We start from the raw sequence: 15,833 nt of genomic DNA, 5'->3' as shown, positions 1-15,833 counted from the left end.
CCTTCCAAACCCATGACCACTTCCATCTCGAAGGTCAAGGACAGCAGATAGCTGGGAACTACCTGCAAGTTCCCTTCCAAGACACTCGGCATCCACCATATAAAGCATTCTTCCTGGTTGTATCACAGCTTGGTATGGTTCCTGCTCTGCCCAACACCGCAAGAAACTACAAAGGATCATTGAATGAAGCTCAGACAATCACGCAAACCAACCTCCCATCCATTGACACTGTCGACATTCCCGCTGTCTCGGAAAAGCAGCCAGCATAATTAAGGAACCCCCCGCAACCTGGACATTCTCTCTTCCACCTTCTTCCGTCAGGAAAAAGATACAAAACTCTGAGGTCACGTACCAACCGACTGAAGAACAGCTTCTTCCCTGCTGCCATCTGACTGTTGAATGGACTTATCTCACACTAAGTTGATCTTACTCTACACCCTAGCTATGACTGTAACACTACATCCTGCACTCTCTTCTTTCCTTTTCTATGAACGGTATGCTTTGTCTGTAATAATGCGCAAGAAACAATACTTTTCACTGTATACTAATACACGTGACAAGAATAAATCAAATCAAATCATCCTGGTTTGGAAATAGAACGCCTCTTGCTCCCCAACTTTCCCCCACCCTTCACCCCATCGCTGTTAGACCCTCCAGCCCTACAATTCTCATCCTCCTGTTCAAATCCCTCCCTATCTGTGATTGTACATTGCTGTGGTGGCGATTCCAGCAATCCCACACACACACACATACATCCCAGAACTTGAACAACCAAACAGCAAGGAGTTTATTCAGATTATAACATTCAGCCCTGACGACTGACTTCCGCACATTTGAAACATGCAAATTCATCCAAACCAAACGGGAGAGAATCTGCGGAACATAAATATATGCAAATCCACCCGCACAATAATTTGTAAGGTTTTATCGCATGCATCCAGCCACATGGACGTCTGCATATGTTACAATGGCACGCAGATGTGGCTGAGAGAATGCACATGTTCAAAGTAACTGTAAATTTGAAGAACTCTTGGGATCACTGGCAAATCTCCCCTTCCTTTTTTAATAGATTATTCGGCAGCTCCCAGAACTGGGGAGGGGGGGTGGGGGGGGGGGGGGTGGGGGGTGGAGAGGGGAACGATTTCGCACTTTCACACTTAGTTATAAATAATTTCAATTCAGGCCACAGAAATCGACAGGTTCAAAACAGATGCAAATTGCCCAGCAGAACCAAAAATCGATGCATATAGTTAGTTGTGTGCAGCAGTTGCGTAGGGGATTCCTTTTCTTGGGCAGTGCCTTCCAAACCCATGACCACTTCCATCTCGAAGGTCAAGGACAGCAGATAGCTGGGAACTACCTGCAAGTTCCCTTCCAAGACACTCGGCATCCACCATATAAAGCATTCTTTCTGGTTGTATCACAGCTTGGTATGGCTCCTGCTCTGCCCAACACCGCAAGAAACTACAAAGGGTAATTGAATGAAGCTCAGACAATTATGCAAACCAGTCTCCCATCCATTGACACTGTCTACATTCCCACTGTCTCGGAAAAGCAGCCAGCACAATTAAGGAACATCCGGACATCCCTGAGGGATCCCGACACATTGGCCTTCATTGCGAGGGGGATTGGAGGACAAGTCTTGCTCCAGTTGTGCCAGGATCTTGGCGAGACCACATCTGGAATACTGTGCGATGATTTGGTCTCCACGTTATAGCAAAGTTAGACTCACATTGGAGGCCACACAGCGAAGGTTGAGCCCTGTGAGGATGGGCCATGTAAACTGGGTTTATACTCCCTGGGGAAGAATGAGTGGCCATCTCATTGAGATATATAGGAGTTTGAGGGGGTTTGATCGGGTGGAGAGTGTGTCTGCTGCTCGGGGGATCTAAAACATGGTCTCAGGATAAGCAGCCCAACGGTTCAGGGCGAGACATCACTCAGAGGATTGTGAATCTCTGGAATTCTCAACCCCCGACGGGTTGTGGACGCTCCACCGTTGGAATATTCGAGGTCAAGATGGGCCTTTGGCCTCTCATGGGGACGGGAGATTTGGGAGTGGGCAGGCAGGGAGAGCTGAAGCCCAAGGTGACATGAGATCATGTTAAATGGGGGGGGAGCAGCAGGCCCGATGGACCGACTGGTCCCTTCTGGTCTTCGGCTGGAGTCTGCTCGGCGCACTACATCCAGTCCCTCAGCGTTTCCCCCTTCCTGCCTCTGCCTGTGTGACACCAGATTCCACCGCATGTTCGCAGTGTTTCCAGAGAGCAGTGGTCACTGGCTCAGCCGGCCCCTGTCCATCTGTCCACCCTGCCCTGCTCCGTCACAGCTCGAGCTCTCACGCCTGACCCCAGGCGTTGCAAGACCTCCTCCTCTCTCGCGCCGTACGATCTCCTTTGCCTTCAGAGAGCGAGCAGCCAACTTCCGTCTTCCTCCACCGACCTCTCCACCACCAGCAGCAGCTCGCAAGGCTCCTGGGCAATCTGCTCCTGCAGGAATTTCCTGGGAGGGAATGACAGCTGGTCAAACAAGAACGGGCCTGGGGCAAACTGTGAAAACGGCAAAGCACCTGCAAAAACACGGAGAATGACAACAGCAAGCCACGTGAGGAGCCAGAACAGGAGGGGACTGGAAATTGGTGAGAACAACATGAACCACTGAGGCAGGATGCCAGGTGGTGACATTCTCACATTCCCGATCCTCTCCGCTCTCTCCCTACCCCTGGAATGATCTCAGCTTCCCAAAACTATTTAAAGTGGGACAGAAATAGACACAGAACATCGCTTAACTGAGCGAGGTACTGAAGCTTCAAACACATGCCTTTATCTCCCGGGAGATTGGGGGGGGGAAGGAGGAGCAGGAGGGTGGGGGGGAAGGAGGAGCAGGGGGGTGGGGGGGGCGGAGCAGGGGGGTGGGGGGGGCGGAGCAGGGGGGTGGGGGGGTCGGAGCAGGGGGGTGGGGGGGGCGGAACAGGGGGGTGGGGGGGGCGGAGCAGGGGGTGGGGGGGGCGGAGCAGGGGGTGGGGGGGGCGGAGCAGGGGGGTGGGGGGGGCGGAGCAGGGAGGTGGGGGGGGCGGAGCAGGGGGATGGGGGGGGGCGGAGCAGGGGGGGTGGGGGGGGCGGAGCAGGGGGGTGGGGGGGGCGGAGCAGGGGGGTGGGGGGGCGGAGCAGGGGGGTTGGGGGGGCGGAGCAGGGGGGTTGGGGGGGCGGAGCAGGGGGGTTGGGGGGGCGGAGCAAGGGGGTGGGGGGGGCGGAGCAGGGGGGTGGGCGGGGGGGGCCGGGGCAGGGGAGGGGCCGGGGCGGGGGGGGGGGGCCGGGGCAGGGGGGGGGGCCGGGGCAGGGGGGGGGCCGGGGCAGGGGGGGGGCCGGGGCAGGGGGGGGGCCGGGGCAGGGGGGGGGCCGGGGCAGGGGGGGGGCCGGGGCAGGGGGGGGGCCGGGGCAGGGGGGGGGCCGGGGCAGGGGGGGGGCCGGGGCAGGGGGGGGGCCGGGGCAGGGGGGGGGGGCGGGGCAGGGGGGGGGGCCGGGGCAGGGGGGGACCGGGGCAGGGGGGGGGCCGGGGCAGGGGGGGGGCCGGGGCAGGGGGGGGGCCGGGGCAGGGGGGGGGGCCGGGGCAGGGGGGGGGCCGGGGCAGGGGGGGGGCCGGGGCAGGGGGGGGCCGGGGCAGGGGGGGGGGCCGGGGCAGGGGGGGGGGCCGGGGCAGGGGGGGGGCCGGGGCAGGGGGGGGCCGGGGCAGGGGGGGGGCCGGGGCAGGGGGGGGCCGGGGCAGGGGGGGGCCGGGACGGGGGGGGGGCCGGGACGGGGGGGGGGGGGGGGGGGGGCGGGGCAGGGGGGGGCCGGGGCAGGTGGGGGGGCCGGGGCAGGTGGGGGGGCCGGGACGGGGGGGGGGGGCCGGGACGGGGGGGGGGGGCCGGGGCAGGGGGGGGCCGGGGCAGGTGGGGGGGCCGGGGCAGGTGGGGGGGCGGGACACGGGGGGCCGGGGCACGGGGCACGGGGGGCCGGGGCACGGGGGGCCGGGGCACGGGGGGCCGGGGCAGGAGGGGCCGGGGCACGGGGGGCCAGGGCACGGGGGGCCAGGGCAGGAGGGGCTGGGGCAGGAGGGGCTGGGGCAGCGGGGCAACACGGGAGAGCTGAGAGAGAAAGAGAGACCATGTGAGAGTGTGACAGAGAGTTACAGAGTGTGAGGGAGCTGGGTTTAACATTCGATGCAGTCAGTAGCAGCTTTATCCAAAGGTGTGTCGGTTCGGTGGATTAGAATCATAATCATAGAATCCTTACAGTGCAGGAGGTGGCCATTCAGCCCATTGAGTCAGCACCAACAACAAACCAACACAGGCCCGATCCTCATAACCCCACATATTTACCCTGCTCGTGCACCTGACCTTAAGGGGCAATTTAGCATGGCCAATCAACCTAAACCGCACACCTTTGGACTGTGTGCGGAAACCGGAGCACCCGGAGTAAACCCACGCAGACAGGGAGAGAAAGTGCAAACTCCACACAGACAGTGTCAAGGCCGGAATCGAACCTGGATTCCTGGCTCTGTGAGGGAGCAACTGACTACTGTGCCACCCCATGGTAAATGTGCAGGGTTACAGGGACAGGGCCGTGCTAAGATACTGTTAGAAAGTCGGTGCAGACTTGGTGGGCCAGGGTGGTGCTGGGGGGTGCATGGGGAAGGGGGGGGGTGCAGTGGGAGGAGCCAAGCAGCCACCAACCCTCGCTGTGATCTCACTCCACTCACCTCCCCTCCCTGCAGCCCTTCCCTATATCCCACCAACCCTCTGTCCTCCACACTCCACTCACCTCAGCTCGTCCTCATTCCCGATGTGGGCCGGGGCCTTCAGCTTGGAGTCCAAGTTGTAATAGGAGCCGTTGACCTGCCTCACAGCCACCCAGTGCTTGCGCTGGATTGGAAGGGACACAAAGCCCAGCGTCACGTTAGAGGGGATGTTGAGGATGAAGCCATGAATCTGACTCAGCACCAAGCTGCTGAGCGATCTGGAGAGAGTGAGAGAGTGAGAGAGACTGAGACAGGACATTCGCAGTGCTCAGGTCAGGGAAGGGGGCAACCTGGCACTTCAATCTTTATGTTCATTCACAGGATGTGAGCGAGACCAGCATTTATTGCCCATCCTTAATAGGTAGTGGTGAGTTGCCTTCTTGAACAGCTGCTGTCCCTGAAGTGTAGGTACACCCACTGTGCTGTTAGGGTGGGAGTTCCAGGTGTTTGACCCAGCGACAGTGAAGGAACGGTTGATATATTTCCAAGTCAGGATGGTGAGTGACTCGGAGCGGAACCCCAGGTATTCGCTGCTCTTGTCCTTCTAGATGGTAACGCTTGTAGGTTTGTGAGGTGCTATCTAAGGAGCCTTGGTGAGTTCCTGCAGTGCATCTTGTAGATGTGACACACGGCTCCCACTGTGCATCAGTGGTGGAGGCTGTGAATGTTTGTGGTTGTGGTGCCGATCAGGTGGGGCTGCTTTGTCCTGGATGGTGTTAAGCTTCCTAAGTGTTGGAGTTGCAGTCATCCAGGCAAGTGGGGAATATTTCATCACACTCCTGACTTGTGTCTTGTAGATGGTGCACAGGCTTTGGGGAGTCAGGAAGTGAATTACTCGCCACAGGATTCCCAGCTTCTGACCTGCTCTCATAGCTACAGTACAGAACAGTCCATTCGGCCCATCAAGTTTGCACTGACTTAGAGTATCTTATCATGGTCCTGTCCCCATAACCCTACACATTTACCATGGCTAATCTATCTAACCTACACACCTTTGGACACAGCAGCAATTTAGCATGGCCAATCTGCCGCCTAACCCTCATATCTTTGGACTGTGGGAGCAAACTGGAGCACCCGGAGAAAACCCACGCAGACACGGAGAGAACATGCAGACTCCACACAGACAATCACCCAAGGCTAGAGTTAAACCTGGGCCCTTGGCGCTGTGAGGGAGCAGTGCTAACCACTGTGCCACCATAGAAATGTTTCTGCATGGGTGATGTCAAGGGGGAAATGGTTAGGTTCTCTGTTGCTCTGGGGTAAAACAGAGACTTACTTGCGTTTGTCCCACCAGATTGCAGCGAGACCTTGAGTGAGCAAGGCGGCCATGAGGATATTGACATCGTAGTTCCCAGTCCCGAACAAGCTGCGATGAGGATTCAGCAGAGAGCCAGGAGCCAGCCTGTGTGAGGAAAGAGTTAGAGAGAGTGAGACCGAGAGTTAGACCGAGGTTCAAAACATAGGAACGCAGTGAAGTAGGAAAAATATACAGAAATATACACTTTAAAAATGACTGCCTGGCACATAGAGTTAAGACCACAAACAGGCACTGACTCTTAGCCCAGACAATTACTTAAGATTAAAGACACTCAGACAACTACTTGTAAATTAAAATATGCAGGAATTAGATACTGCAGGAAGCCAGTGGAAATAGGGACAAAAGGGTCCGGTAAAGAGATTAGCTACAGGTGGGATCGGGAATACAAAATGCAGGGAAACCAATTACTGTAAACTACTGTATGAATAGACCGAAACTAAAGTCATTGATAGTCACTGACTTAGGAAATGTATCCATTCATAGAACAATGCGATGTTAACATGCTTATATCTGTATCTGCCTGTATTTGTCTATAACGATGTGTTAACGATCGATCACCTACTTGATTACAACGATGAGATAATGGCTAGATGTCCGGTCCATCTATTGTGTAAAGGGTATAAAGATGACCGCTCCTATTGTCTCATTGAGAGAAGGTAGCTGTCTAGAAGCACTGCGGAGTGCCAGTGCGTTTTCTCCACGAAGCTTCGTTAAATAAAAACTGTATTGTTGAAACCTTCAAGCCTGACTCACAAAGTGGCATTTTTCCCACAACAACAGAAATGATATTGTTGTCACAGAGAGAGCGCAACAAAGACTTGTTCCGGGAATGGTGAGACTGTCTCATGAAGAGAGACTGGGGGAAACTGGACTCTGTGTTCTTTAAAGTTTCAAAGCATGAGAGACAATCTCATTGAAACCTACAAAATACTGACAGAAATTGAGGGTGGAGGAGACAAGATGTTTCCCTTGGTTGGCGGAGTCCAGGACCAGGGGACACAATTTCAAAATAACTGGGATGCCACTTAGGACAGAAATAATAAAAAAAATATTTACACAGTTGTGAGGCTTTGGAATTCTCTACCCCAGAGGGATGCGGAAGCTCAGTCACTGAGCATGTTTAGAGCCCATTGAGCCTCTTCCCCAGTCAATACCCTCATAGGCAACAACACCTCCTCCACGATCATCTCCAATATCGGTGTCCCACAAGGCTGTGCCCTCAGCCGCCTACTATACTCCTTATACCAGTGACTGTGTGGCCAAATTCCCCTCCAATTCGATATTCAAGTTTGCTGCCGACACCACTGTAGTGGGTCGGATCTCAAACAATAACGAGACAGAGTACAGGAATGAGATAGAGAACCTGGTGAACTGGTGTGGCAACAATAATCTCTCCCTCAATGTCAACAAGACAAAGGAAATTGTCATCGACTTCAGGAAGCGTAAAGGAGAACATGCCCCTATCTACATCAACAGGGACGAAGTAGAAAGGGTCGAGAGCTTCAAGTTTTTAGGTGTCCAGATCACCAACAACCTGTCCTGGCCCCCCCCCCCATGCCGACACCATAGTTAAGAAAGCCCACCAACACCTCTACTTTCTCAGAAGACTAAGGAATTTTGGCATGTCAGCTACGACTCTCACCAACTTTTCCAGATGCACCATAGAAAGCATTCTTTCTGGTTGTATCACAGCTTGGTATGGCTCCTGCTCCGCCCAAGACTGCAAGGAACCACAAAAGGTTGTGAATGTAGCCCAATCCATCACGCAAACCAGCCTCCCATCCATTGACTCTGTCTACACTTCCCTCTGCCTCGGCAAAGCAGCCAGCATAATTAAGGACCCCACGCACCCCGGACATTCTCTCTTCCACCTTCTTCCTTCGGAAAAAGATACAAAAGTCTGAGGTCATGTACCAACTGACACAAGAACAGCTTCTTCCCTGCTGCTGTCAGACTTTTGAATGGACTTGCATTAAGTTGATCTTTCTCTCCACTCTAGCTATGACTGTAACACTACATTCTGCACTCTCTCGTTTCCTCCTCTATCAACAGTATGCTTTGTCTGTATAGCATGCAAGAAACAATACTTTTCACTGAATATTAATACATGCGACAATAATAAATCAAATCAAATCATGGCTGATCATCCACCTCAATGCTTTTCACACTCTCACGACCTCCATGACCCCTTTATGATCCTGTTAATCAGAAATCTATCAATCTCAGCTTCAACTCCCATTGACCCCTCACCCCGGGGTCACAGTGACTCCCATCGACCCCTCACCCCGGGGGTCACAGTGACTCCCATTGACCCCTCACCCCGGGGTCACAGTGACTCCCATCGACACCTCACCCCGGGGGTCAGTGACTCCCATCGACCCCTCACCCCAGGGGTCAGTGACTCCCATCGACCCCTCACCCCGGGGTCACAGTGACTCCCATCGACCCCTCACCCCGGGGTCACAGTGACTCCCATCGACGCCTCACCCCCAGGGTCACAGTGACTCCTATCGACCCCTCACCCCCAGGGTCACAGTGACTCCCAGCGACCCCTCACCCCCAGGGTCACAGTGACTCCCATCGACCCCTCACCTCCAGGGTCACAGTGACTCCCATCGACCCCTCACCCCGGGGTCACAGTGACTCCCATTGACCCCTCACCCCAGGGGTCAGTGACTCCCATTGACACCTCACCCCAGGGGTCAGTGACTCCCTTCGACCCTTCACCCTCAGGGTCACAGTGACTCCCATCGACACCTCACCCCCAGGGTCACAGTGACTCCCTTCGGCCCCTCACCCCCAGGGTCACAGTGACTCCCATCGACCCCTCACTCCCAGGGTCACAGTGACTCCCATCGACCCCTCACCCCCAGGGTCACAGTGACTCCCATCGACCCCTCACCCCCAGGGTCACAGTGACTCCCATCGACCCCTCACCCCCAGGGTCACAGTGACTCCCATCGACCCCTCACCCCCAGGGTCACAGTGACTCCCATCGACCCCTCACCCCCAGGGTCACAGTGACTCCCATCGACCCCTCACCCCGGGGTCACAGTGACTCCCATCGACCCCTCACCCGAGGGTCACAGTGACTCCCATCGACCCCTCACCCCGGGGGTCAGTGACTCCCATCAACCCCTCGCCCCGGGGTCACAGTGACTCCCATCGACCCCTCACCCCGGGGTCACTGTGACTCCCATCGACCCCTCACCCCGGGGTCACGGTGACTCCCATCGACCCCTCACCCCGGGGTCACTGTAACTCCCATCGACCCCTCACCCCGGGGTCACAGTGACTCCCATCGACCCCTCACCCCCAGGGTCACAGTGACTCCCATCGACCCCTCACCCCGGGGTCACAGTGACTCCCATCGACCCCTCACCTGGGTCACAGTGACTCCCATTGACACCTCACCCCCAGGGTCACAGTGACTCCCATCGACCCCTCACCCGAGGGTCACAGTGACTCCCATTGACCCCTCACCCCCAGGGTCACAGTGACTCCCATCGACCCCTCACCCGAGGGTCACAGTGACTCCCATTGACACCTCACCCCCAGGGTCACAGTGACTCCCATCGACCCCTCACCTGGGTCACAGTGACTCCCATCGACCCCTCACCACCAGGATCACAGCGATTCCCATTGACCCCTCACCCACTGGGGTCACAGCAACTGTGTCGATAGGCGTGATCTTCTTGGAGATCCTCTCCACTTGGATGTCGTGTCGATGGTGGCCATGATGTGGAGATGCCACCATTGGACTGGGGTAAACACAGTAAGAACTTACTGTGCTTACCCCAGTCCAATGCCGGCATCTCCACATCATTGTTACAGCAACTCCCATTAACCCCTCACCCCCTGGGGCTACAGCAACTCCCATTAACCCCTCACCCCCTGGGGTTACAGCAACTGGCCTCAACCGGGATCTTGGGTTCATGTCACATTATCTGTAACCCCCAAGACTTGCCTGGGCTTGCAAAATCTCACGAACTGTCCTGGCTGGATACAATACACATCTCTTTAACCTGTGCTTAACGCTCTCTCCACTCACATTGTCTGTACCTTTAAGACTTGATTACCTATAAAGATTCGCAATCCAACCATTATTTTGTAAATTGAGTTTGTGATTTTATATGCCCTGTTTGTGAACAGAACTCCCACTTACCTGACGAAGGAGCAGCGCTCCGAAAGCTAATGGATTTTGCTACCAAATAAACCTGTTGGACTTTAACCTGGTGTTGTGAGACTTCTTACTGTGTTTACCCCAGTCCAACGCCGGCATCTCCACATCGTTACAGCAACTCCCATTGACTGCAGACCTCCAGGAGTCACAGTGACTCACATTTACCCCTGATCCCCAGGGGTCACAGTGATTCCCATTGATCCCTGACCCCAAAAGGTCACAACGATTCCCATTGATCCCTGACCCCCCAAGAGTCACACTGACTCCCATTGACCCCTCACCTCCAGGGTCACAGTAACTCCCATTGACCCCTGACCCCCAATGGTCACAGTAACTCCCATTGACCCCTGACCCCCAAGGGTCACAGTGGCTCCCATTGACACCTTTCCTCCACCCCGTCCCCGGTTGCCATGACTGCCATTATCCCGTCCACGCGTCACTGGTTGCCATGATACCCCGGCCCCGCCCCGCGCCCCCTCCCCCCGTTGCCCCTGGTTACCCACCGGCCGCACAGGTTGTCCAACTCCTCCTTGGTGAAGTGGCGCCGTTGCAGGAGGTTATTGAGGGCGTGGACGGCGCAGAGCTCCAGCCGCTGCTTCTCGTGGTACAGGGAGGATAGGGGGGGAGGAGAAGGGGACTGGGACATCCCCGGCGGCGCCGAGAGAGCGACAACAACCCGCCCAAAGGAAGGATAACTCCCAGTCAAATCCCGTCGATTCCGGCTGTGTACTTTTAAACCCCTATCGCTGAAGGGAAGGAAGTGAGAGAGCGAAGTTAACGAGAGGACTCGGCCGCTTCAACCACCGCCATCTTTTTTCGGTGCCGCCATTGGCGGCGGAAAGCCCGCCGGAGGTCAGTGCGCAGCCGCGCAGTCGGCACTCCCTCACACCACTGCGCCGCCGCGCGCACGGTAGCCGGCACCCTTCACACCACTGCGCCGCCGCACATGCGGCAGCCGACTGCGGTGCGGAGGCGTAGCACCAACTGCAGGGCCGGCTGCCAATGTGACTGCGCAAGCGCGTTGGCAGAGGATGGGTGCACATTCTGACAGATACAGAGAGGGTGCAATACTCTGTGACAGATACAGAGAGGATGCAATACTCTGTGACAGATACAGAGAGGATGCAATACTCTGTGACAGATACAGAGAGGATGCAATACTCTGTGACAGATACAGAGAGGATGCAATACTCTGTGACAGATACAGAGAGGGTGCAATACTCTGTGACAGATACAGAGAGGGTGCAATACTCTGTGACAGATACAGAGAGGATGCAATACTCTGTGACAGATACAGAGAGGGTGCAATACTCTGTGACAGATACAGAGAGGATGCAATACTCTGTGACAGATACAGAGAGGGTGCAATACTCTGTGACAGATACAGAGAGGGTGCAATACTCTGTGACAGATACAGAGAGGGTGCAATACTCTGTGACAGATACAGAGAGGGTGCAATACTCTGTGACAGATACAGAGAGGGTGCAATACTCTGTGACAGATACAGAGAGGGTGTGATACACTCTGTAGATACAGAGAGAATGTGATACACTCTGACAGATACAGAGAGGATGTGATACACTCTGACAGATACAGAGAGGATGTGATACACTCTGACAGGTACAGTGAGAGTGCAATACACTCTGACAGACAGAGAGTGCAGTACAGTCTGATGATACAGAGAGTTTGTGACACACTCTGACAGATACAAACAGCGTGGGATACACTCTGACAGGAAAAGATACACTCGGACAGATACAGAGAGCATGCGATACACTCTGACAGATAGAGAGCATGTGTGAAACTCTCTTGACGGATACAGAGAGCGTGGGATATTCTGTGACAGATGTGGAGAATGTGTATTGCATTATGTGACACATATCGGGAGGGTGAAACATGCTCTGACGGATAGCGAGCATGTGCAATACACTCTGACAGATGCATAGTGGGTGTGATATACTTGGACAGATATAGTGAACGTGCGATACACTCTGACAGTTGCAGAGAGTGTGTGATAGTGATACATCTAACACATACAGAGTGCATGCAATATATGCTGATATACATACAGGGCGAGATACACACGACTGATAAAGGTGCAATGGATTTTTGGCAGAGAGCATTGGATATTCTTTGACAGGGAGCTTGCAATACACTCTGACATACAGAGAGCATGTGATAGTTATACACTCTGACAGATACAGAGAGCGTGCGATAGTTATACACTCTGACATACAGAGAGCATGTGAGAGTTATACACTGACATACAGAGAGCATGTGAGAGTTATACACACTGACATACAGAGAGCATGTGATAGTTATACACTCTGACAGATACAGAGAGCGTGTGATAGTTATACACTCTGACATACAGAGAGCATGTGAGAGTTATACACTGACATACAGAGAGCATGTGAGAGTTATACACACTGACAGATACGGAGAGCGTGCGATACACTCTGACAGATACGGAGAGCGTGCGATACACTCTGGCAGATACAGAGAGCGGGTGATACACTCTGAATGATACAAAGAGCGTGTGATACACTCTAATAGAGGCAGGGAGGGCGTGATTGTTATATACTTGATATACAGAGAGAGTACAATATACTCTGACAAATACAGAAAGCATGCGATACACTCTGACAGATACAAAGAGTGGGTGATACACAGACAGAGTGCAATGGGATTTGATCAATTGGGCCAGTGGGCTGACGAATGGCAGATGGAGTTTAATTTAGATAAATGCGACGTGATGCATTTTGGTAGATTGAACTAGGGCAGGACTTAATAAATGGTAGGGCATTGGCGAAAGTTACAGAATAAAGAGATCTAGGGGTACAGGTTCATAGCTCCTTGAAAGTGGGGTCACGGTGGACAGAGTGGTGATGACGGCATTCAACATGCTTGGTTTCATTGGTCAGAACATTGGAATACAGGAGTTGGGATGTCTTGTTGAAGTTGTACAAGACATTGGTAAGGCCACACTTGGAATACTGTGTACAGTTCTGGTCACCCTATTATAGAAAGGATATTATTAAACTAGAAAGAATGCAGAAAAGATTTACTAGGATGCTACCGGGACTTGATGATTTGAGTTATAAGGAGAGGCTGGATAGACTGGAACTTTTTTCTCTGGAGCGTAGGAGGCTGAGGGATGATCTTATGGAGGTCTATAAAATAATGAGGGGCATAGATCAGCTAGATCGACAATATCTTTTCTCAAAGGTAGGGGAGTCTAAAACTAGAGGGCACCAGTTTAAGGAGAGAGGGGAGAGATACAAAAGTGTCCAGAGGGGCAATTTTTTACGCAGAGGGTGGTGAGTGCCTGGAATAAACTGCCAGAGGTTGTAGTAGAGGCGGGTACAATTTTGTCTTTTAAAAAGCGTTTAGACAGTTACATGGGTAAGATGGGTACAGAGGGATTTGTGCCAAATGCGGGCAATTGGGACTAGCTTAGGAGTTTTAAAAAAAAGGGTGGCATGGACAAGTTGGGCCGAAGGGCCTGTTTCCATGCTGTACCCTCTATGACTCTATGAATGTGCAATAAATACACTGACAGATACAGAGAGGATGCAATACACTGAGATGCAGTGAGCATGCAAACCATCTAACATACAGAGGCAGTGCAATGCATTCTGACAGATTCAGAGAGTTTATGATATACTATGACAGATACAGAGAGCGTGCGATACATTCTGACATCCATAGAGGGTATGATACACTTTGACAACACAGAGAGTGTCTGACAGATATAGGGAGTTTGTGATACACTGTGACAGATACAGAGCATCTGTGATACATTCTGCCAGATACAGAGAGCATGCAAAACACTCAGAACATACAGAGTACGATACATTCTGAAAAATACAGAGAGGGTGCAAAACATTCTGTGTCAGATACAGAGAGCGTGGGATATTCTGTGATACAGAGAGGGAGAGGTACACTCTGACAGATACAGAGAACATGCGATATACTTTAACAGATACAGAAAGCATGCGATACACACTGACAGATACAGAGTGTGTGTGATGTTGAAACACTAGCAGATACAGAGGGCATGCAATTCACTCTGACAAATACAGAGAGCATGTGATACACTCTGACAGATGCATAGTGTGTGCGATATTTCATGACAGATACATAGAGGGTAAGATACATTTTGACACTACAGAGAGCGTGAAATATAGTCTGACAGTTACAGGGAGTTTGTGATATACTCTGTGAGATACAGAGCGCGTGTGATACAATCTGCCAGATACAAAGTGCGTGCAAAACACTCTGACAGACACATATAGGGTGTGATACCTTCTGACAGATACCGCTAGTGTTCAATACACTTTGTCAGATACAGAGAACGTGCAATACATTTTGTGACAGATGCAGAAAGTGCAGGATATTCTGACAGATGCAGAGTGCTTGCGACACATTCTGTGACAGATATAGAGAGGTTGAGATACACTCTGACAGATACACAGCACGTGCGATACACCCTGACAGATACAGAGAGGTTGTGATATGCTCTGGCAGATACAGAGCGCATGGGATACACTCTGTCAAATGCAGAGAATTGTGCTACACTCTGGCAGATACAGAGAGTCTCTAATAAATTCTAACAGATACAGAGAGTGTCTGATAGAGATACACTCTAACAGATACAGAGAGCATGCAATACACTGACGGATACAGAGAGCATGCGATACACTCAGACAGATAGAGAGGCTGTGCGATACGCTCTGACAGATACAGAGAGCATGTAATACACTCTGACAGATATAGAGAGCATGCGATACACTGACAGATGCAGAGAGCATACGATGCACTCTGACAGATACATAGAGGGTGTGATACACTTTGACAATACAGAGAGCGTGGGATGCAGTCTGACAGATAGAGGGAGTTTGTGATACACTGTGACAGATACAGAGCATGTGTGATACATTCTGCCAGATACAGAGAGTATGCAAAACACTCTGACGGAACATACAGGGTACGATACATTCTGAAAGATACGGAGAGGGTGTGATGCACTCTGTCAGATACAGAGAATGGAATATTCTCTGACAGATAACGGTAGGGTAAAGACGTTCTTTGACAGCTACAGAGAGGGAGAGGTACATTCTGACAGATACAGAGAACATGTGATACACACTGACAGATATAGAGAGTGTGCAATACACTGGCAGCTGCATAGATCATGCGATACACTCTGAAAGATACAGAGAGGGTGCAATAAACTCTGACAGATAAAGAGAGGGTGCAATACTCTGACAGATAGAGAGAGTGATATACACTCTGACAGATGCAGAGAGGCTGCAAACACTCTGAAAGATAATGAGAGGGTGCAATACACTCTGACAGAGACAAAAAGGGTGCAATACACTCTGAAAGGTACAGAGAGGGTACAATACACTGACAGATACAGAGAGGGTGCAATACACTGACAGACACAGAGAGTGCAGTACAGTCTGACAGATTCAGGGAGTTTGTGACACACTCTGACAGATACAGAAAACGTGGGATACACTCTGACAGAAAAAGAGAGCATGCGAT

The 15,833-nt window shown here is 52.8% G+C and overlaps 2 protein-coding genes across 2 annotated transcripts in view; one reads left to right on the top strand and one right to left on the bottom strand.

Annotated features, from left to right (window-relative positions):
- Nucleotides 1-763: 763 nt before the first annotated feature.
- Nucleotides 764-10,926, bottom strand: josd2 (Josephin domain containing 2). The gene is made up of 4 exons (XM_078213447.1): nucleotides 10,784-10,926; nucleotides 6,056-6,181; nucleotides 4,803-4,997; nucleotides 764-2,502 (listed from the first exon to the last, which is right to left on the bottom strand). Exons 1-4 carry the CDS (start codon nucleotides 10,924-10,926, stop codon nucleotides 2,403-2,405), a joined length of 564 nt encoding a protein of 187 aa, XP_078069573.1. The 3' UTR covers nucleotides 764-2,402.
- A 68-nt stretch (nucleotides 10,927-10,994) lies between these two features.
- LOC144493870 (transmembrane protein 143-like) overlaps nucleotides 10,995-15,833 on the top strand; it is an 88,267-nt gene continuing 83,428 nt past the window's right edge. Inside the window, exon 1 of the mRNA XM_078213444.1 lies at nucleotides 10,995-11,132. The gene's annotated coding sequence lies outside the window, so the exon portion shown is untranslated. The remainder of the gene's footprint in view (nucleotides 11,133-15,833) is intronic.

The sequence above is a fragment of the Mustelus asterias genome, chromosome 5 (genome assembly GCF_964213995.1).
Source record: "Mustelus asterias chromosome 5, sMusAst1.hap1.1, whole genome shotgun sequence".
Taxonomy (NCBI): Eukaryota; Metazoa; Chordata; class Chondrichthyes; order Carcharhiniformes; family Triakidae; genus Mustelus; species Mustelus asterias.
This window is presented reverse-complemented; position numbering and strand designations above follow the sequence as displayed.